The sequence below is a fragment of the Leguminivora glycinivorella genome, chromosome Z (genome assembly GCF_023078275.1).
Source record: "Leguminivora glycinivorella isolate SPB_JAAS2020 chromosome Z, LegGlyc_1.1, whole genome shotgun sequence".
Taxonomy (NCBI): Eukaryota; Metazoa; Arthropoda; class Insecta; order Lepidoptera; family Tortricidae; genus Leguminivora; species Leguminivora glycinivorella.
The window spans coordinates 18,932,736-18,956,555 of NC_062998.1; the positions used below are offsets into that span (position 1 = coordinate 18,932,736).

General features: G+C 36.7%; 1 protein-coding gene across 1 annotated transcript; it reads left to right on the forward strand.

The window, feature by feature from the left end:
- Positions 1 to 3,933: 3,933 nt before the first annotated feature.
- LOC125241248 lies at positions 3,934 to 20,197 on the forward strand. The gene is made up of 3 exons (XM_048149621.1): positions 3,934 to 4,752; positions 12,903 to 13,071; positions 19,723 to 20,197. Exons 1-3 carry the CDS (start codon positions 4,153 to 4,155, stop codon positions 20,043 to 20,045), a joined length of 1,092 nt encoding a protein of 363 aa, XP_048005578.1. The 5' UTR covers positions 3,934 to 4,152; the 3' UTR covers positions 20,046 to 20,197.
- The last annotated feature ends 3,623 nt before the right edge of the window (positions 20,198 to 23,820 follow it).

Sequence of the window (23,820 nt, forward strand, 5' to 3'; positions counted from 1 at the left end):
CTAGTAAGTAATATAGGTGCATGAGGTATTTGTGTGGATTTAAAAAATCCTCTTCTAGGATTAATTAAAACATATTTATATTTCTCTTAAAAATAAGGGATGGTTCATGCCCTAAGTATCTACATTTTAGTATTTTAAATTATACATACATACTTATATAAAGCCTGACCAGGCAGGAAATTATGGTCGCGCGATAAATGATAAAACATCTGACCGTCCCTATCGCACTTACTAATAGTGCGATAGGGACGGCCTGATATTTTATCGTCTATCGCGCGACCATGCTACCCGTGCAGAAAGATATATGACAATTGTCAGGAGGGCGCTGTTATTCTGATGTATGGAGTGACAGTTCAGTTTAGTATAAAGAAAATAGTTCTAATGAAATTCCGCAACATGGCGAGTAGTCATATCGTCACTACTTTAAAAAAACCGGCCAAGAGCGTGTCGGGCCACGCTCAGTGTAGGGTTCCGTAGTTTTCCGTATTTTTCTCAAAAACTACTGAACCTATCAAGTTCAAAACAATTTTCCTAGAAAGTCTTTATAAAGTTCTACTTTTGTGATTTTTTTCATATTTTTTAAACATATGGTTCAAAAGTTAGAGGGGGGGGGGACGCACTTTTTTTTCTTTTAGGAGCGATTATTTCCGAAAATATTAATACTATCAAAAAACGATCTTAGTAAACCCTTATTCATTTTTAAATACCTATCCAACAACATATCACACGTTGGGGTTGGAATGAAAAAAAATATCAGCCCCCACTTTACATGTAGGGGGGGTACCCTAATAAAACATTTTTTTCAATTTTTTATTTTTGCACTTTGTTGGCGTGATTGATATACATATTGGTACCAAATTTCAGCTTTCTAGTGCTAACGGTTACTGAGATTATCCGCGGACGGACGGACGGACGGACGGACAGACAGACATGGCGAAACTATAAGGGTTCCTAGTTGACTACGGAACCCTAAAAAACTTGTATCTTCGTCTGTCAATGAAAAGAAAATTGTAGTAAGTATGTATGGAATGCATATAGACTTACTGCGTTTTAACTTTGAGGAACAGCGTGAGATACGAGATTTTTTAAAAGTAGTGACGATATACTTCTGTGTTTGTTTACGGCAGCGTTCTTGTGACTCACGTCTTACTATTATATATACTTGTGCAGTTCAAAGGTAAATACCTATTTATTCAAACCCGGTGTCGTAATGAACGTTAACAAGAGTGTTTATGAAGATGAACACGTGACCCCTGACTCTGCCACACCGGACACAGGGTCACTCGGACATCAGAGGATCATAGCTAACCAACTAATCATATTCAATTGTACCATTTAACAGTCTTAGTAATTATGGAGAGGCCTTAGTAAGCAAAATTACCACCTACATCCTGCTAAGCAGGTCACCCGGCTTGACCTCTAGCCTGGTTTCAAGATGTTGTTTCCGTGGCTAGGCGTATAGTCATCATATACCTACATACCTACTAAATATTTGTATTTTCTTATGCGAACTGCCAAGGAGTAAGGAGTGGGATTCCTTGTCTGCGGCTATATTAGCGAGCCCATCTTCTTCTTCTTCCTTCTATTAATGGCAGTATTATGGCCAAACGCCCATCTTCTGGGCGAGCTCACTCCATCGTAGGCCATGTCTTTGCCTTTGGCTAGTCTGTGGCCAAGCCCATTTATAATTTAAAAAAAAATCATTGTAATAAGTATCATCTTAAATTTGCTCTTATTGACTCAATTTTTTGACACAACTTGCTAAGCTAAATCCTAATTGCGTTTTCACATTATCCGATCCGATATCAGATGTAGGACCGATATCCCATATATTTAAGCCGCTATCTTTGATTTTGGCGTTTAAAATCCTTCTGTGAAATCGCACTGCGAGTGGTGCGGACGCTACTTAGATTTTACAAAAGCGCCTACCATGACTAGAATCTCGCTCCAAGGAAATTAATTATAGGGGCACAAGGTCTTGATAATTTATGACTTACCTACTTAATATTTTTTTATTTTTAACCTTTTTTAATTAACAACAGTAATTATCTAATTATGTTTGCGTACGCATAATTTATATTTATCTGCAGCTATTTTATCTGTTTGGATTGAGAACATTGTTTTTGTGATAAAACTGCGAACACGACGACCTTCTGAAAACTGTACGATTGCACATCAATAGTCAGCAGCGGCATTTACCTACAGTTATGTAATATTGTAATCTGCAACGTTTCTCAAATCATGTATTATGATATTTGTTATTAGATAAATTAATACAGTGTACCTATTTATAATTTATGTGACGTTTTCAAGTAATAAGCACCAAATTTTCCCTTACCATAAGGACGACATTTGCTTGTAGTGCTATACGCAAACTGTTTGAGCGTAGTGGGGTATCTTGTGCTTAAAACCGACACATATTATTTTCTTTATTTTATCGCATGACTGATAAGGTTTCACATAGACTGCGTAGTTTTTTGTTTTACAAGGGGGCAAAGTTGTTTAACCGCACGTGCCAATGATATTGATACCCGAGAGAAGATTCCACAATTAAGAATGTGGAAAATCTTGAGAGTTGCGAGGGTTTCAAGGCACGTAGGTTAAATTAATTTTGTCATCGAGTGAAACACAAAATTTTCACCGCACCAACACGAGGAAAATATGTATTACTTAACTGTAATTACGCTCGAATCACACATAATATAATCTAATTCATCAATTTAAATTCTACCAGACAGCTTTGGTCGTCAAGTTAAACTTTATATGAAATTACCTACTTTGCACTTTTGTAGACTAGTGACAACTTTATCACTCGTTTTTATAATAACTTTATTAAGTTGTTACTTATTAGTATCAAGAAAGTCTTTACCAGTTGGTGTGGTGAAATATTTTTTTATAATTTTAAAATATGTATGTTGAGTTGTCATTACAATACAGACAAATAATTAATTTGTTCTTAAATCGACGGTAATTTTTTGCCTATTTTCTTAAATAACTTGATGATTACCTAAGTACTTACTACTAAAAAATATTAAAAAAATATTTTTGAAATACTTATAATAAACTCTTTCATTTGATATGTAACACAATATAGTTCAAAAAACTCTGATTTTTAATTTTCACTTTTACCCCCCAAAAGTGGCCCCTATAATTAAATTTTCTTAATTTAAATTACATGTCCGTCTTTGGGTTTACCTACATATGCGTGCCAAATTTCAAGTTAATCGGTTCAGTAGTTTCGGAGAAAATTGGCTGTGACGACGGACAGACAGACGCACGAGTGATCCTCTAAGGGTTCCGTTTTTCCTTTTTGAGGTACGGAACCCTAATCATGTAAATAATTAAGAAACCTAATAGCATTTTTATTTAGGTAAGTATCCCTGTTTTTTTAGACAGCACCCTGGCTTACGCTTTGATGGCCAATTTGTTTGTAATTACATGCAATGTATAAAAAATTTTTTTTTTCCCCTTACTAGCTCGGAAACACGTGTTTTGTCCTTTAATACCAGCGGGTAAAAACGCATTTTATCCACTAGTGGGTAAAGTAATTTGACCTTGAATAAAGTCAAATTAACTGCTTTAAAATTGATAAAAGTAGGTGAATCTAGTAATAAAGATGATTTACCACCTGTGGAACTATGGAAGCGGTTATAAACTCATTTTTTGCCTATAGTGAGGGGAAAAGTTTTGTGTTACATCGGGTGCAAATGTTTCGCAAGTTCAGGATTACTCGCTTCGCTCGTGGTTCAACTATAGAATCCTTTCACAATGCTCGTTTTTCAATTCCACACTCGGCGTTAAAATACAACTTTGCCCCCTTGTATAACAAATAACTATTTCAATCTTCATGAGTATGTAATTAAATAAGTATGTGTCACTTATAGGTAGGATACTTATGCTTACATTTCCCAGATAGGCGGGCACGATCATTCAATACCAGGCTTAATTTATATTTTAAGAAGACTCATATCCGTGAATTACCGTGAGTTCCCGAGTTCGTTATTATCACTCCACCCACGACTGTCATCAAGCTTAGTTAATTTACATGCTACTCGGAGAGCGGTCTCATACAGTCACACATTATATTGACCACTAACTATCACGCGACGTGGTCCACGCGCCGAACATTTCTCAAATATTTTTGGAAAAAAAATGCTTTCCATATTAATAATTAGTGCATTACTTAGCGCAGTCAAATGCGCAAGCTACCAACGAGACGACAGCAGCTATTCAACTTACTCAACCGCCTCCAGTTTGTACGACGAATATGGACAGAGAAATTTAAATTTTGGAGATGATATAGCGGGGGTACCGGGCGGTACCAGGTACCCTAGTTCTTACCTAGATTCCTCCTCTCCCGGTTACAACGGTGTGCTTCAAGGGCCGAACAATAATCTGTACCCGGGGTATAGCACCCCGCGGTATGCGCCGGGCTATGATAATTACGGTCAAAGCTACGGCCAAAACTATGGACCTAGCTACGGACAGAACTACGGACAGAACTACGGACAGAACTACGGTCAAGGCTACGGACAGAGCTTCGGACAACAGGGATTCAGTTCGTATGAGTTTCCGTTTGTGAGGAACAACAGGGATTATTGCATAAATAGAGCGCCGCAGACCGGCATCTGGGTGGAGCGGCTGATGGGCATGTGGTACGGCGTGGAGCTGGTGCAGCACCTGGCCGGCGACACGAGGGTCGACTATGGCAGGACTTGCATCGTCATACACATTTCGGAGCCGAAAGACAGGGTAAGTCACCAATAGTCACCATAAGCCATCGTTGTCACATTTTTAGCGTAGTATCTTTAATAAAATTGTTCTGTTAAATGTTTACTTACAAATATTTTGGTAGTTTTGGTTATACCTACTCTTTTTTCATTTTGTGGCCTCTCAAGGCACGTACAATTTTAAAACAATAGTGGAAGCAGTCATTCTTCGAGACATTAGTGCTTATTTTCATATGCAAATCACAATGATTTTTCCAAATACATTAATTACAATTTAATCGAAAATTAGAACACCTGTTAATTTCCGATTTAAACATACAGTATGTACATTCAGAAAATTATTCCACAAGAAGTTCCTAAATATCATTGTAGTCGTATGTTACCATTATGATTCGAATTTTGACTCACCTCATTGAAATTAAGTAGTAGGAGCGTGAGGCCACCTCTTGACCCGAATGAATACAGAGCTAAAAACAAATTTTGGGCGTATACCTACCTACTGGTAAACGTTAAAATATTGAAAATACTGACCCAATTTTTCTCCTATATTTGTATTTCATTTAAGTATTCGGTACCAAATAATATTCAATATGGAACTGTATGTGTATGTGTAGGTACAGTACCGGCCAATAATACTTATATCTCATTTATGTTTTTCTGTCTAAATATATATATAAGTATCTACTACTTACTTTCACCTTTCACCTCACAAATTTTTAGGTAGATTAGTTTGTTCTTATTCTTACCGTAAAGGTAGCGATGAAAACAATTGGCCTCATGTGATGATTTATTGTATTATATTTTTTTTTACATTGCATATTGAAATGCTTTAGTAATATGCCGTGTTTTATATTTAATTGCATGATGAATTTAACAAAATTAATAGCAATACGTCGCTTTACATGCTCATACAAAAAAAAATCACATAATTATGTGATATAATGATAATTATTGGCCGGTACTGTAAACACGTACTTGTACCAAAATTGAAATAGCTTTTAATAAAGTAGCACTTTAAATGTAGGCCAGATAAATCTCTGAGTATTATGAAACAGAACGAAATATACAAGCGTACATGCATCGCAATTCGCAACACACGCTCACAAGTCGACGTGCGGCCAAATAGGGTAACAATGACAATTAGAATTCATTCACATCTTGATCATGCGAGCCGCTCATTGCTTGCACTGTAGACTTCAGAATGTCTCAGTAGGTACCTATACATCCCATTCCATAATAGTTCTACATTACCCTACAAGTGCGGAAAAGACGGAATTAGAAACGGGTAATAATAGTACATTGTGGATTCAGGGCAGAAAGTGACGGATTACGAATGAGAGGCTGTTTGAAGCCATCCGCCTTCGGCGTCGGGCTTTAATAACTCGAGTTTGTAATCCTTCAGTCGCCCGTGATATACACAATGTTTTTCATCACACTCGCAAAGTAATAACCAAATTTTAAACTGTATTGAAATACCTACGCTGACATTTCGAACATTCGTCCGCCATCTTGTAATTTCCTTTTTAAAATAAAAAAAATACAACCAAAGCGCGAACGATTTAAATTACATTCCTACTTCACGTATTCAGAATGTCCCAGCTTTCAAAATATATTTTTAGGAATCTGTTGGAGGTTTCAGTATGTACATACATATTTAGTTTCCCGTAATGTTCGTATTTTCCGGAACGTGCCATACTGAACATAACTAGGTAAGCCAAGCGGTAAAGATTCTCACTTCAGAGTTCTCTAGTCAATCGTAGGTAAATATTAATTATAGGAACCGTTGGGTGAGACGGTCTCACCCAACCAGTCATATTACTGCGGCGAATTAAAAAGGCACAAGGTACTTCTACATCTATTAAAGCGTCGTAGGGTCAAATGATAACATCAAATTGAGAGGAGCAGGCGCGCGCGCTTCGACTGTCAGTTGAGTTGCGATCGACGGACTTCAACCAGACATATGTTCGCGTACGCTAACACTTATAAAACTTCAACTGATTGTACCTACACCTGTATAGTATAACCGAGTGAATGATAAACAGTGATAGTGAAAAAAAATGAATTTTAATGTCGCTCTACAATTAGCGTCATTATTTTTAAATGTAGTGTTTATATTAGGTAATGAAACTAAAGAATTTGTTGTTACTTGTCATAACGAACACTTGTATGATGATTTAGACATAAGTGAGATATTAGGGAAGTGGTACGCGGTCGAAGTGTACCGGCATTTATCGCGACAGGGAGTTTACGTTTTGAATAAGTGTCCTGTGGTTACGATACTGAGGGTACGTAGAGTCTTACAGCGTAGCGTATGCTTTAATATAAAACATATTTATAAAACTATTTAATAACACTTCATTGCGTGAACACACTGTGAATTATTTAATTCATAAAGTCTCCATACTCTCCATGCATCTCATGCGTAATTTTAGAACAACACGGGATGTAATCGCGTAAACACTTACGTCTACCCGTGACCACGAACATAATGTGATGTTCGAAACGTCGGGCCAAATATAAATGTAAGTGTTTACGCGATTAAGTCCCGTTTTGTTCTAAAATTATGAGTGCAAATCGTGTTAGTCTAAATCAATATCTCATGCGTTTCGGTAAAGTTTACAAAACAAAATGAGATGAAGATTATTTACTAACTAAGTTGTAGGTACTCTGCTATTATACTTTATTGATTCAATATCATATATTTTTAAACGTCAATTCTACCTGTCAGCTTTAAGCATCCAGTTAAACTTTACACTCTTTTAGACAATAGTGTCAACTTTGTCATTCGATTTTAAAGTGGGTGTGTATGGGTGCAATTAGTTAATGTTCCGACGTTAAAGTATTTCCCTATAATTACCGCGCGCAGATCTATTTTGCCGCGCCGCAGCCGAGAGATGATAGGGATTGCAAGCCGGTCTTGCCGTCTTGCGGATCCGGTTAGCTGGCCGGATCTGGCACTTTTTAGGTGTTGCCGGTAAGGTAAGTATGCAAGAATGAAAAAGATGTAGATTTAGGATTTTATTGTAATGATTTAGATTTTAAATTTTGCTTTTACAGTGAGATTAATATGATAATGGTACGGTCAACCAATTTGAATCCTAGACCACTCTATGTAGAATCCTGAAATATAGACACCTTGTTTTATTTGCCATAGAAGTCACCTTGACGTTTACTGTGAAAAGGTTCTACAGTGCCCTAGGATTCAAATTAGTTGACTGTTCACTTACGCCGTGTCTTGCGTGGGCGACGGTCGCGCTACCGCCGCGCGACAGTCGCCGTCGCGTCTCATACTTCCATATCGATAAGGTTTGATTTCGTATGCGTCGCATCGCCGTCGCGCGACCATCGCGCGACCGTCGCCCACGCAAGTCACGGCATTATTATTATTGCATTGTTGAAATATTCAATAAAAAAAATTAAAAAAAATTAGAAAAATCTAACCTTTCTTTATCTTACCTACAAAAAACCGGATTATGACTAAAATCCGTCTAGAACCGAAACCGTTTGGGTTTTGAAAATCAGTCCGATTTGCAATCCCTAGTGTCGATACGTGTTCGGAGCGCGGGCGCGGCATCCGGGTGATTTGGCTAATCAACTCCCTGCTTCCCATCCGCTGCGCACTTGCTCAGACCGCGGGGCTTCCCTCGCATGTCTGCGGTTACAGGTGCAGTTACCATGAGTAGGGACCCAGTATGTGCAGTGTGCAGGTAGTTGTTAGGAAGCCGAGTACCTAAGAAGGAAACTTTCGAGCGGGAGTAGTGAACAATTTTTTTTATGCTTAATGGAAATATCTATGTACGATTAAATGTTTTAATAGCAAAGCGGACCCCAGGCTCCCATGAGCCATGGCGAATGCCGGGATAACTCAAGGAGGATGATGATGATGATAAACATTTTATCTTTTGTACTAACTTTTTCGACTTACTAAAAAAATAGATGATCGATAGTTATTTGTTTTACAAGGGGGCAAAGTTGTTGTTTAACCGCGCGTGCCAATATTGATACCCGAGCAGGCGAAAGATTCCAATATTGAACCGCGAGCGTAGCGAGTGGTTCAAAAAGTGGAATCTTGAGCGTTGCGAGGGTTTCAAGGCACGAAGGTTAAACAAACTTTGCCACCGAGTGAAACACAAAATTTTTCACCACACCGCACCGATACGAACAAAGTACTGACTATAAAATATCAAACTAAATCAAATCCATCAATCTATTCAATATTTATGATTCAAAATCATCATTTATGGGCGGTTCTCAGGGATGACGTTCGGTGCCTGATTTCGGTGCTGATTTTTATTTACTACTTTATTGATATGTCAGTCAATTTACTAAAATCTAGCCTAAATATAAAAAAATATTGGTGGTGGAGGCCTCCATTAGAACCTAATAGTTTGTAAGAAATCTGACATTTTAAAATCACCGAAATTATGTATGGGCACTGTAATCAATTTGCCCCACCGAATTCAATTTTTTACACATTATTCCACATTTCAACTTAATATATAACTTATTATTCAATTTAATGATATTTTTCATTTTAATTTGATGAAATGTCATATAAAAAGGCTCATAATCACGCAATTTTACTAAATTTAACATGGTAATATGCTAGTCATTATCAAGTAGAGAGTTTTGTACCCATAGAGTGGCTTAATTTGCTTAGAAACATAGTTCTATATTTTTACTAGGTATTTTTACTATTTAAGTATGAAATATTAGAAAATAATGGACATTTAATCAGTTTACAACGTGGCAATCGAAGTCGGTGGTCACTTTTTTTGATATCGGTGGTCAAAAAATCCACCGAAACCACGGAAATCAACTCCACTGATATCAAATTTTATAGCTTTTTTGGAGATAACTGCAATAGCATGCATGATACAGAGGAGATGATATAATGATGTAATAACATACTTTCAAGGATTTGTTAGTACCTTACATAACGACAAATGGACCTAAACTGTGGGAGTAAATTGATCCACCGAATCTTAAAAAACATGGGACCAAACCCAGCGAACGACTGAGAAACCTTCAAAAAGTCCCCTTTATAAAACGGTACTTCATCTCCTCTATACTGAATGGTTAAAACATAGCTAAAACTAACTATATTTGTGCTACTACGTCTCTGATATACTAATTTGTAAGAGTAATGTCATGTTTAAAAAATTACACCGAAATCAGTCACTAGCCCAGGACACATGGTAAATTTGTCTTTACTCGATGAGTTTAGCTAACATATTATTTTTATACAGAAAACATGATAGGTTAACTAATACCTTATACGTGAATATCTATAACAACTGCGATCAACAACTCCATTTTGAGTTATGATTTTTTGTTTTGCAAATTCTGAGTGCGGGACACGCCCACCGACGGTCATTTTTCGCATTTAATATTTTATTACTCATATCATACAAATAATAAATAAATAATGTTAAGGTGTACCAAATAGAACAGAGGCTAAAGATTATGCCTGATTTAATTCAGATTTTTAGAACAGTCCGTTCTGACGTTTTTTGCCTCGGACACGTAAAAACGCGTCTCCTGAGAAATGCCCTTATAGGTAAATTCTACCAGCCAGCTTAAGACATTAAGTTAAAATTTGTATGAAATTACTTTGTACTCTTGTGGATAAAATGTAATTTTGCTATCTGTTTTCGAATAGTAAAGTAAGCCTTCAGCAATTGGTGTGGTGAAAATAATTTTAGTATTCAGCTCTCCTATTAATTTATAGTACATACGTATAAGTTCCAAATCTTCTCGTGCTTACATTTTGTTTCTTAATACAATCCGTTTAGATTGATTTGGTACTTACAGTCTCATATTAAGGATATTGATAAGAATTAATTTTGAGGACAGAGACCGAATGTAAGGTCGGGACCTTTCCTCCTACGCGTTGAGTCACGGGTGGCATTGAGGAGGTTAACTGGCTAACCCACTTCCCACTTTATCCCCGCCATCCACCACTTGCGCGCTTAATTACATTGATTGCACAATAAATGCTTTGAGGGAAACGGGAAAATGCACTTAAGAATGAAGTACCAGTAATGGTGCAGTTTACTGATTAGAAATAGGTCGTTTAAAGAAAGGGCTCTTTTTCTTAGCTTCACGCCAATTGATTATATGAACCTACCTAATGTGATTAATCGATATATTCTAACAGGGCGGCGGCTCAGCGACAGAGGCCATTACCCTCGTTCTGGGTCTTTTCTGATGCAAAGGCTGTCTATTGCAATTCAGCGTGAGAAAGCATCGAGTGTGATGGGCACCTTTGCACCTGAGAAGGCCCGGAACGATTTTGTGAATAGGGTTTAGTTTTATAGTAATGTTAGTTTTAATACCTAGAGAACTACTATGTTAATTAGTATTTTTAAGTTAGTTTTACATGTAAGCGATGTCTTTTGAATAAAGTTATATTTCATTCTAACACGTTGAAAACTATATACTTATTATGAATTATGATTAATATGAAGCTGCTTTACCTTTATGAATTATGTTTACCATAAAAAAAAAACTATATCGCTCCTTACAATCATATACAGAGTGGGGCCTGTAACAAAGGCGTAAAATTGAACTGTATGCTATTCTCCTTATAGTATCAACATTTGTTCAGTGACTTTTAAAAATTATGAAGTCTTTAAATTTTTAATTTTTCATACAAAATAAATATTAGCTTCAATGGACGCCATTATTCTTGTCATTGACGTTGGCTGTCACAAAGAGCATTGAATCACTACGCTTTAGACTTAACAGAATTCGCAATACATTACCTCTTAGAAAAAACTTTCAAGGTGATAAAAATCAAAATACAAGTTATTTTTAAAAGTCGCCGAACAAATGTTGATCAGTATAAGGAGAATAGCCTAGAGTTCAATTCTTCGCCTTTGTTACAGGCCCCACTCTGTATATCATATATACTCACGCCTGTATTCGCAATTTGGGTAGGCGGAGCACATAAAACTGTTCGTTTCAGTGCCACTTTTGGCAATTAAGGGTTTTAGTGCCACTTTTGGCAATTAATTGTGATAGTGCAGTGATACGTTGCCAGCGCGTCGCTCACACCACAATGTCTCACAGCCCACAGTCGACTTCTATGATCCAACGGGAGGAAAAACGGGTTGTGAAATTCTTATCCCATCACCAAACGGGACGGGGTTCAGATACCAACGATCTAGGTACTGTAGGTAGGTAGTATATTAGAGTAGAGATAGAGAATATAGAGATATTTATTTGCTTCCAAATACACATGAAATTTTACATGGGTTAGTAGGGTCTTGCAAAAAATAATTTATTTCTTATGTTTAATAGCAAATAAAGAATTCTTTAATTGCAGGAGCTATCAAGCTAATATCGGTTTAATTCCACGACTGTCACGTTCATGCCGCAGTCGATTAGTCTTACATGAATTACATGATGCTTGCGCGCGACGGCTGCGGCTCGTGATCGATGATCTTGAACCCTCATTACTGACTAGACTATAACATACTAAATCATAATGTATACGAGTACGTATCACATTACGATATACAGACATTAAAATAGGCTTCTATGACCACGAAGGTGATAAAGGTACATACTTAAATACGTACACATCGATGTTTCCCATGCGCTATGATATGGGGTTCTTCAAGAAGCAGGTATTCAGGGTTCTCAAAGGTCGGCAACGCATAAGTGGCTCCCCTCACTCCCCTGATGTGGCTTATGTCCATGGGCGGCGATGACTGCTTCCCGTCAGGCGGCTCGTCTGCTCGTTTGCCGCCTATTTCATAAAAAAATATCCCTAATGATATCCGCTACGTGTATCCCTTGCCTTTAGATTAAAATGTCTAAAAGGACCTCTGTGCTGTTGGCTTCGGCCCCCACACATGCCTCCCAAAAGTCCGGGACTCCATGGTCCCGAGATATGGTAAGACATATCCCTAATACTTGAAATTATCAATATCCCTAATTGTCCTAAAACGGACTGACCGTGACCGCACTGATGTGGACTGTAGGTGCTAGGTACTTGTACAACTACAGTATGTACATTCGTACTTATGTGTAAGCATTAATGTTTGACTGTCGCATAGTAGAATATAGCTGATTCAGACATTTCAGACGGACTGACCATTTCAGCACCCATGAAAATATTTAATTGGCAACTGATGAATGTATAGAGTGAACGTTTGTCTGCAGATCCATTCACATAGGCAGTTGCACCACGTGGAGGCGCTGAACGCGCAGTTCCGGCAGATGTACCGACACCTGCGCCTCGTGTGGGACGAGGAGGGCCAGACCGTGGAGTACGCGCTCTACTTCAACAACAACTCGGCCGGCTACTGGCAGGCCTTCGGCGGACAAAACGGTAACTTTATGTTTGGATTACGATTATTGTCTTGCGTGGGACGAGCATACGACGTCTGGATTACTATTTATTCCAGTGTTCATCTCGCTCAAGACAGTGATTTTTCCACTTTTAACTTGATTCTATGCTTAGGTAGCATCGCTTGGAGAGTGACATAGGCTACTTTTTGTTTCTTTCTAACCCCCCACTTCCCCCTAAAGGGCGGCTTGTTTGGCGCATTCCGCAATTTTCCAATTTAACGCGAGCGAAGCCGCGGGCAAAAGCTAGTTTATTATAAGATGATTTTAAGTAACGTGGCATTAATATTGAAGGGTTTTTCTTGAGGGGTAAGATGTCAAAATAATCAGATAATGAAGCCCGTAAGTGCTTTCTATCTTATCCCGCAAGAAAAACTGTTTTGTGGTTGACTGTGCACTAAAAGAAAAAGTCGCATGCAAATTTTGTGTCTCTTTTAAATTTTTCTATGAGCACAGCAAAAGTGCAATGCAGTATACAATACAAGGTCTAAGCGAATATCAGCATGCCTTTTCCTCTGATCGATCTCACTGAATAATTGAGGTGGCGCAGTGAAATAGCTCCGCTAGATACTTATCCTATTATAAGTAATCAAGTGGCAGTGCATTTTCTAACTGTTATCGATCGACCCTTTAATAAATTATCCATAATAAATGTACGTTTATTACGCTTACGCTGAGGCGAATAATTTCATTAAAAATGTACCTTTGTGCTTTGTCTATAGCCTAGGAACCATCCGGTCTTGCTACTACTGGGAAAATAACTTAATTCTATAACAGTACTTTTTATGTCACCAAAAATTAAGTTTGGTAATTTGAAATAGTTTTTTTAGTTAAGCCACCAAAATTTTTGACAAAAAACGTATAATAGAATAAAAAAAAAATTATTTTAATTCACTAAAAATCAGGCGAAAATGGAATCAGGACTTTTGTTTTAAATTCGACTACTTTAATTTATGACCTTTATAACACATTAAGAAACCGCCTATTTTTGTGAATGATACTTCGTAGTAGCAAAAAGCGGACTAATTAAATCAGTTATGACACAAGCAATAAAAGGACAAGTGAAGTTATGGTTGTTTTGTATATACATTATGTGTTGAAACACTATGAAAACTGAAACCACCCCAAAAACAAGACGGATGTTCAATATTTTACTAGCTCGGAATAACATTCACGGCAAAAATTACATAAGCAAAAAAATTGGAACAGACTTTTCGTTAGGATCATAATAAAGAAGAATAAAAATTAATCCACCTTTAAATGCTCGCCAAGAAGCGCTAAAACCACATACGTACGTACTGAAATAAGTATTTTCATATTCTTCTTGCCTACAAACTCTCTACCATTGACGATGTAATTTCCTGCATTATTTCAAAAGTGACTCATGTGTTCAACCGCATTTTCATTATATCATGGTATAATAATATATTTCGTCGCCACTACTATCGCTTAAATAGCTCAGGTTGTACTAGCGTAACGTAAAATGACGGACGGTCCTGGTTTTTTGGTTTTTATTTTTATTTTATTTTTCTTTTACCGCCTTTTTACCCCCTTTATTTAAAATATTGTTTTTTTAGGGTTCCGTAGTCAACTAGGAACCCTTATAGTTTCGCCATGTCTGTCTGTCCGTCCGTCCGTCCGTCCGTCCGTCCGTCCGTCCGTCCGTCCGTCCGTCCGTCCGTCCGTCCGTCCGCGGATAATTTCAGTAACCGTAAGCACTAGAAAGCTGAAATTTGGTACCTATATGTATATCAATCACGCCAACAAAGTGCAAAAATAAAAAATGGGAAAAAATGTTTCATTAGGGTACCCCCCCTACATGCAAAGTGGGGGCTGATATTTTTTTTCATTCCAACTCCAACGTGTGATATATTGTTGGATAGGTATTTAAAAATAAGTGCGTCCCCCCCCCCTCTAACTTTTGAACCATATGTTTAAAAAATATGAAAAAAATCACCAAAGTAGAACTTTGTAAAGACTTTCTAGGAAAATTGTTTTGAACTTGATAGGTTCAGTAGTTTTTGAGAAAAATACGAAAAACTACGGAACCCTACACTGAGCGTGGCCCGACACGCTCTTGCCCGGTTTTTTTTTGTTGTATATAACATTTTATTTAATGCTGTGAGTAATTTAGGTACAGTCAAGATATTTAATTCCCTAGCCATTTTAAAATGTTATTAGACACATGTAATGCAATAAGGTCGAAAACTGTATTTCAGTATTAGTATTGATTAAAGGTAACCTAAGGTTCAACATCGTTCCTCCCCGCAACCGCAATACTCTGTCTTAGCTAACCATCGCTAGACGTTATGCCCTTGTAATAAGGATTACAAATGTACAGTGACAGTTGTCCGGTATGACTCATAGATTTATATATTATTAAGCTAGATTGAGTTGTTAGGCCAAAAAGTGTGTCCACATGAGAGGGTAAAGTTGGGGCTGGTGTCCCTCTCGCACTTATTGCCACTGTCAAAATTATTTGAATGACGTCATCACTGTCATTATTTGGGGATACCAGTCAATATTCAAAGTTACTACCAAATCTACTAATACCGAAATTAAAGGTTTTTTTAATTGCGCAAATCTTTGGTTTTATGGCTTCATAATAATGACTTACCAATTCGCTACAAGGTATTAATATCCTTGCCTCGATATAATACAAAAATAATTTAAGAAGTTTATTAACTTAGTTATCATACAGGTAAAAACACTACTACTATAGTAATCTCTTTAACACTGGTCACACGTGTGAGAGGGACACCAGCCCCAACTTTGACCCTCTCATGTGGATACACTTTTACTATCCTAATAAGAACGTTTTTCTGCACCGGTGATAAAGTTCAATTTATTATGGCAAAAAAAGTGTGAGCTCAGTCCCTATTGAAAGTCCATGGTATGACTCAATGAAAAATTGGCTAAATAGTAATCGGAAAACAAGCAAAAAGGGTAGAATATATTTCTATAAGTTATTTCGTTGGATTACATTACAAAATGAATGTATAATACTCGTTGTAATTGTATAGATTTAAATAAATAATTTTATTAGTTCAAATTAATGACCGTCAAGGAACAAAAACTAATTGAGTCGCTATTAGACCGTTTTCACATTATCCGATCCGATAACGGATGTCGGAAGGATATCAATAGAAGAATCCAAGATTCCGCCTGTAATGTATGGGATATCGGTCCGACATCCGATATCGGTTCGGATAATGCGAAAACGCACTTAGGTCTACATTTTACACTTTTGAAAACCAAGATTAATTAGAGTCAGTTGTATGGTCGGTATGTAGTGTAAATAAAAAGTCGAAAAGTAGTAGGTTGTTTCTATACTTTTTGCTATGTATTTTATATTTCAATAGGCAGGCTTCTGTACCCATATTACAGTACTTTCAATATGTGCTATCCTATAATTAAATTCGGACACTCGCGTAGACACTTCTAATATTATTTGAATGGCATTACCAACATTAAATCTCCTTTTGAAAATAAATTTTAAAGAATATCCCACTATCAGATCAGAGCCACTGGTATTTAATTTAAAACAAATGCCTATAATAAATAAATCCGATTAACCTTTGGGTTGTCTGCTGTCGAATTTAATTATTTTCATAGAAAATATTTTAATTTGTATCCTTCCAGCTCGAGATTCTTGGAAGCCCTGTAAATTTTTCTTTGTGACAACTAGATATGACATGTCAGGAAATTTACACATACATACATTACATACATTTATTGTAATAAACGTAGTACAAGTGACCAAGATAAAGATAATACAGTAGGGTATTTTTAAAGTTTATGTAATGAAGAAGTAAAATTGCGGCCTTTTTTAGGTATTTCTATACTTATTATATATTGGTAGCGGCTCCATTCGTTCAATATTCGTTCGCAATTCATTTTGACATTTAAGTCATTTGAGCATATTATGACAAAAGGTATTTTGATAAAGAGTTTTTAGTGTGTCACAGTTCTATTTGCAATTTTGATACTTAGGTCTTTATACACTAAGTTGGTTATGGCATGAACGATTTTTTTCCTAAGCAGATAAGAAGTTAACGTTATTAGCATCAACAAGAATGGTATAAATGCAATTTAGACCCAGATTTTTAAAACATTTTTGTTATGAATTGTGCGTCCTTGTATTTAATGTCATTGCAGTAGCTTGTACTTATCAACTTATAATATAAATAAAACATAAAAAAAATGAATTAAAAAAGCTGTAATATCCGCACCTACGTATGCGACGACTGAGATTTGAACCCGTGACCTGTGGCTTGTAAGTCTAACGATAATCGCCGGGGCTATACCTGGCCGTGACATATGGGTCGAAATTAGACTTTGCATAGCTTTCGCGTGTTTGTAACAAGCGTTGCTTCAACGATTCTGAAGAATGGAAGAATACATTTCACAAGATGACGGAGATCTGTCAAATAGTAGAAGAGAAAAACGTGAGATAGATGTATGTACTGACAAGTATATACTCTTTTCGACGACTGTCAAATCGCATGCCTAAAATAAATATGTAATTTTTTAAATTACTTTGGACTTTATTATCGATGGGAAACGTCTGTTTTTAATCTACCTGAAATATTACTTATGTAGAAATAGGCATGTAATGAGGAGGAACACTCAAAGGATACGACAGATGGCGCCACCCTATTAGTCCGTGAGACGTGAGAGCGAGAAGCTGATAATTATGTTTTTTTCTCTCTCTCTCACATATGAATGACAGTGACATGCCTAGACTCTTGCATAGGCGCCGCCTGGCGGGGTAAAATGTCAGTGTGCCTCCTCATTTACGTTAATGTGTAATAGAAGAACAGAATAAAAAAAGCATGCGACACGGCTCATCACCTACTCTCGGCCCAGTTCCACTGGCGTGGTGGTTTGCCATATGAATTCCTAAATGTAAGACACTAAGGTCCAAACCAAACCACGCAAAAAATGTAAATATATTATTAAATTAAAGTATTAAATAAAGGTCAAACTTATTGGGTGGATTATCATGCTGTTAATATTGTTAAATAGGGACAGTAAAAGTCAACCTCGTACTATTATCTGTCCCTAATTTGCCCGGTCAAATATTTAGATTTTTTTATTTCCATATAAATATATTGGTGGTTTTTATATGCTAAATATCTGAAATATTATGTGCTATTCATTTCTGCTTAAAAATATCTGTTGTTATATTTGCTCTAGAGCACGTTAGAAAAAATTCAAAAATTCTATATCATTAAAAAAAGTCTTATTTCCCGTCATATATTTAGGTGGCTTCGGGTTGTAAACCTTAAAACTGATTTTTTTTTACATGTGTCCACCATTAAATTACTGTGAGGTATTTTGCCGAAAGAAAACGCTTATTTTTTGGGCGTAGTTTTTTTTAATATCTTCCATTCCAAACTATTGGTGGATTCGAAAATATAGGTTTTTTAAATTGCGATTAAACGCTGTATATGAAAAAAAACTACTGTTGTAGAATTATTTTCAAAAATATCGCACCGTTCTTAGGCTACTAGTAGGTACTATGATTACACAAATACACATTAGGTATGTAACGTAAAATCGGGGAGCTGCAGCTTTAGCTTTTAGGGGTTTGGTTTTTAGAATTCATTTGGTGCAATTTTATTATTATTCTCTTTATTTATTTTAATTCTTAGGCTAGGTTTGTTATAATATGACTATAAAAGTAAAATACAAAACCACATACAAAACAATACAAAATATATAAACACATTATAAAAAACCTAACCTAGGGTGCCGCCAGCAGCGGGGCAGGGCCCAAGCTGCCGGTGGTTAGGGCTGCAGAGAGAGGAACCGTCGGACTATCCGCGCCGTGTCCAAGATCACCGCCTTCTGCATCTGACCCTTGATCCAACCACCTAGCGAGAGTCTCTCGAGATGTTGGTCGAGACTCTTCGCTATGAGACCGTTCGCTGAAACGACTATCGGGACAATGATCGTCGAATCAACATCCCACATGGCGGTTATCTCGTAAGCCAAGTCTAGGTACTTACTGGACTTGTCCTTCTCGGCTTTCACGAGATTCTCATCATGGGGGATAGTGATGTCGACGAGCACGGCCCGGCGTTGCGATCGATCTATTATTATTATATTTATTATGTTTACATTATGCTTTACATATTGTCATACTTATTCACGATATGGACTATCATTTTGTGACTCTGATTTGGGTCAAAGACTCCCGAGTTTACGGTGGTCCATTTGCTTTTGTTAACGGTCTATCAATTCGGTTTATAAGTCTATCATTCTGGGCATTCGCAAGCAGGTTGAATGGAAAGGGCGCATGTATGCCACTAGTGTTGCATTGCTCAACAGCGAATAGCTTGGCGTTGTTTTGTTTAATCAATAATTTTAAGGCACTTCCTGTAAGCACAAAAGCAACGCAAATGTCATGTCTAAAATTGGTTCAATCAATCTAAAAATAATACACAATCATAATATTGTCACTACTTTTAAAAAAACTTGTATCTTCGTCTGTCAATGAAAAGAAAATTGTAGTAAGTATGTATGGAATGCATATAGACTTAATGCGTTTTAACTTTGAAGAGCAGCGTGAGATACGAGATTTTTTTCAAAGTAGTGACGAATATTGAATGTACTAATTTGTTGACAGGTTCATTGAGCCAGCGCAGCACATACCGTCAGTTCACCGGCACCGTGCAAGTGCTGAAGGCGGTGAACGACCACCTGGTGCTAAACTTCTGCCAGGAAGGGTCGAACGGGCAGTCGGCGGAGCTGTACTCCGTGCTGTTCTCGCGGGACCCGCTCAGCATGACGCGCTGGGAGGTGGAGTCGGTGCACAGCCTGCTGCAGAACAAGAACCTGTCGGTGGCCTCCCGGCGGATGGTCTGCGGCAACGGCGCCGAAGCGCCCGCCTACAGCGTCCTGCTCTCATTCCTTACCTGCTTATTCGCGTACATTGTGTGTTCCTCGTAATCGATCCGTAATAATAAGTAGTCCAAAGTTGAGAATTCTATGGATTTATTCTACATACACGTAATATATTTACTTACTTAAATATCCTTTTAGCTCAAAAAAGGGTTTGTTAAGACTCCGAGTGCTCCGATTACATTTTTAATATATCTCTACCAAGTTTTTATTTCTACTATTATATTACTCGAATTTAAATGTATATCTAATTAAGAACTATCCCTAGTTATTTTTTTTTAATACTACGTCGGTGGCAAACAAGCATACGGCCCGCCTGATGTAAAGCGGTCACCGTAACCTATGGACGCCTGCAACTCAAACAGTGTCACATGCGCGTTGCCACCCCATTAGAAACTTGTACATTCCCTTTTGCTGTGTTAAGTACACAGCAAAAAGGAGTGTACAAGTTTCCAAGGAGGGTTCGGGTTGCCGACAACTGAAAGGACAATAGACGGAACAAGTTAGTAATTAGTGATAGGTATGTAGATAGCAAGTAGGTAGGCATTATATTAACTCCTCCACCACAATATTAAAATTATCAATAATACTATACCAACTCGATGTTTAATACTTATTACTACATAAGTATATTTTATGTTTTGTTAAATTATAAGTTATGAAAAACACATACCTAAGATTAAGTGAAGAAAAACTCATGAGATAAGATCAAATTATTAAGTAGCCTTTTTGTCCGAATAGGATAGCGTTTAGGATTATTTGATACTTACCATATAACATTTAGGCAGGCACGAAGGAATGTTACTTCTGATCTTCCGAAAATGGAGAAGCACATGCATTGCTATTCACAAGTCTAGATAATTTAAATTTTCAACTGCCTTATTTTAACGGCATATAGTAGAATATTGCTTGAACGTAATATCTCCCACGTGTAGGTGGATAGGTATCTCCAAGTACGAAGCCAAATAGTTCCGTGTCTCCCTCGCGTAGTCGATGACGTCATCGCCGCCCCGGCAGGCGCGGGGGAGTGGGGTGAGGCGGACTGACTTGTATACAATATATCTGTATTATCTTGATAATTAGTGATTGGAAAATGAGCAAAGCCACACAGACTTACTGGGAAAGAAGAGATAGCAGGAAATCTGTCGCCGGGCGATGGCTGTTTCGATTAATTCATTAACCCTTAAATGCATGGCGATGTATATGTCGCAGGGAAATGGCCAAAACCGAGATTTGATCAAATCTCTAAGGGATTTGATCAAATCACGCAGGATGTCAAAATGGCGAATCCATTTCATCATTTCTCTAGAAAATTTCAGTCATTTGACTAAATCCCTGACTCTGTTTAGTGATATCACAAAATCGGCTAATAGACACGCCACGTTTTGTCATTTCACTAGATTTGTTTAGGGATTTGATAAAATCCCTGAACAACGACAGTGAGTTGACGAAACGAACTCAAAAAGTCAACTAGTTTTAACATTTCCCTAAACAAATTTAGGGAAATGATAAAGTCTCAACTGGTGATTTGATCAAATGTCTAAACTGGTTTCGTGAAATGACAAAACCAATAATCTAATATATCCAATTAGATTTATTAGACTCTTGCCTTTGTCACTTGATTTGATTGAATCCTTAACTAGATTAGTGAAGTGGTTTTTTGAGAGTTTTTGGTTTTCTATAAATAAGAAAAAAATAGAATAAGTGAAGAAACAAAGCTAAAAATGTTTCATTTTAAATTATTTTCATATTTATTAAAACATTTTGTTTTTTCACTGAACTTGTTTAGCGAAATGATAAAACTAGTTGACTTTATAAGCTCGTTTCGTCAACTTACTGACGTGGTTCAGGGATTTTATCAAATCCCTAAACAAATCTAGTGAAATAACAAAACGTGGCGTGTTTGTTGGTCGATTTTGTGATTTCACTAAACAGAGTAAGGGATTTAGTCAAATGACTGAAATTTTCTAGAGAAATGATAAAATGGATTCACCATTTTGACATCCTGCGTGATTTGATCATATCCCTTAGTGATTTGATGAAATCTCTGTTTTGACCATTTCCCTGCGACATATATATGCATCATATATTTGATGGCCCGTGGCTCGATATGTAGCTATCCAAAATCACATTTATTGCTTAATTATTATTCATTATTTATTATTATTTAATGATAACCTAGCAACGGACAAACACGTTTACTAAGAATTTTTATTCTTAAACCATTACTATTTCTCACTTTTCATGGATTACCTGCTTCAGCAAGCTTAAATTTCTGAGGACAACGTGCCACCAAACCTTCGTGCTTCTACCGCAGCCCGAGCACCCAAAATACTGCCTCGCAAGACTTAGCGCGGTTTGACAGATACATGTCATACAATAAATGTTTACAAACACGAAATATTTTTAGTTAATACATTTATAAATCATCTTGTTGTGCGGATTGCGTGTAACGAAAATTGTTCTAGTGTTTTGTGTTACATTAAAAACGACGTCTACTATGAATACTATGATGTACTTTCACGTACGAAATAGGCATCTCAGAACTCAGAACCGGCCTTAATGAAACCGTACCGTACCAGAAGATCGCTTCAGGATCGTTCGCCCTCATTTTGTAACTTTTATACGCTTTTGTAAGTTTTGTACTTAGTTTAATTATTGGGTTGGCACAAAAGTAATGACACACTCTACAAAACTCTATACATTTCCTTTCTTAAGTTAATTGTTTTCGATAATATTCTAGTATGTTGTAGAACATTCTAGGTACTTCTAATGTGATAGTATCTAGTATTTATATAAATAAGATTTGGCCTATTTAACATCTAACACTGATTCAGTATAAAAATCGACCTTAAATTTTTTTTTTATTATTTTTCTCAGAGTCAGAAAACAATCCAACAATCCATTTTTAGCACTAGAATAAAATAAGTCGAAGTTGGTTAACTTCACTTAAAATTTAATTTTCAATTTTGATCCGAACCGAGGCTAAGCCGCAATAAGATAACCACAAAATTAAAATTTCGAAAAAAACCCCGACCGCGACATAGTAGACCGATTTTCATGAAACATGGCTAAGAACACTCCCGACTAACTCAGCTTTCAGACAAAAAAAAACTAAATCTAAATCGGTTCATCCGTTCGGGAGCTACGATGCCACAGACAGACACACACACAGACAGACAGACAAACAGACAGACAGACACGTCAAACTTATAACACCCCATCGTTTTTGCGTCGAGGGTTAAAAATAGGAACCTACATGGGTCATTTTCCATACAACAGCAGTTCTCGAAAAGTTTGTACAAAAATTAAGGGAAAAGTTAAATTTGTTTTTATTAATTCCTATTTTGTTACCAAGATTTTGTTGATGAATTGAGATTTTATTAAGTTTTATTTCGTCATTAAGGTTCTCTAGTATCTATATTTTCTTAATTATAACAATTATCCTGTATATATCTTACAAAAGTCGAATTATATTACTAAATGTTGGTAACAAAATAGGATCAATATAAATTTGCTGACGTGGCATTGTACAAAGTTGACGGGAATTGCTGACAAACGATCTCGACTATTTCCTTCCTGGTTTTTGAAGATAGAGCAACGATTTTTTCAACACAGATTATTATTATTTTTATCTGAGTCGGACCGTTTTGATTTTTTTATATTCTTATTTTTAAAGACGCTAGAGCCTATCAAAAATTTCGAAAATCGGCCTTATTGATTATGGCGCAAAAAAAGGTGTGGTATTCAAAATTAGTAACAATTAGCCAAAAAACTAAAGGGTCCGACACAAATTATTTCATTGTTATTCAGATTCTCAAAT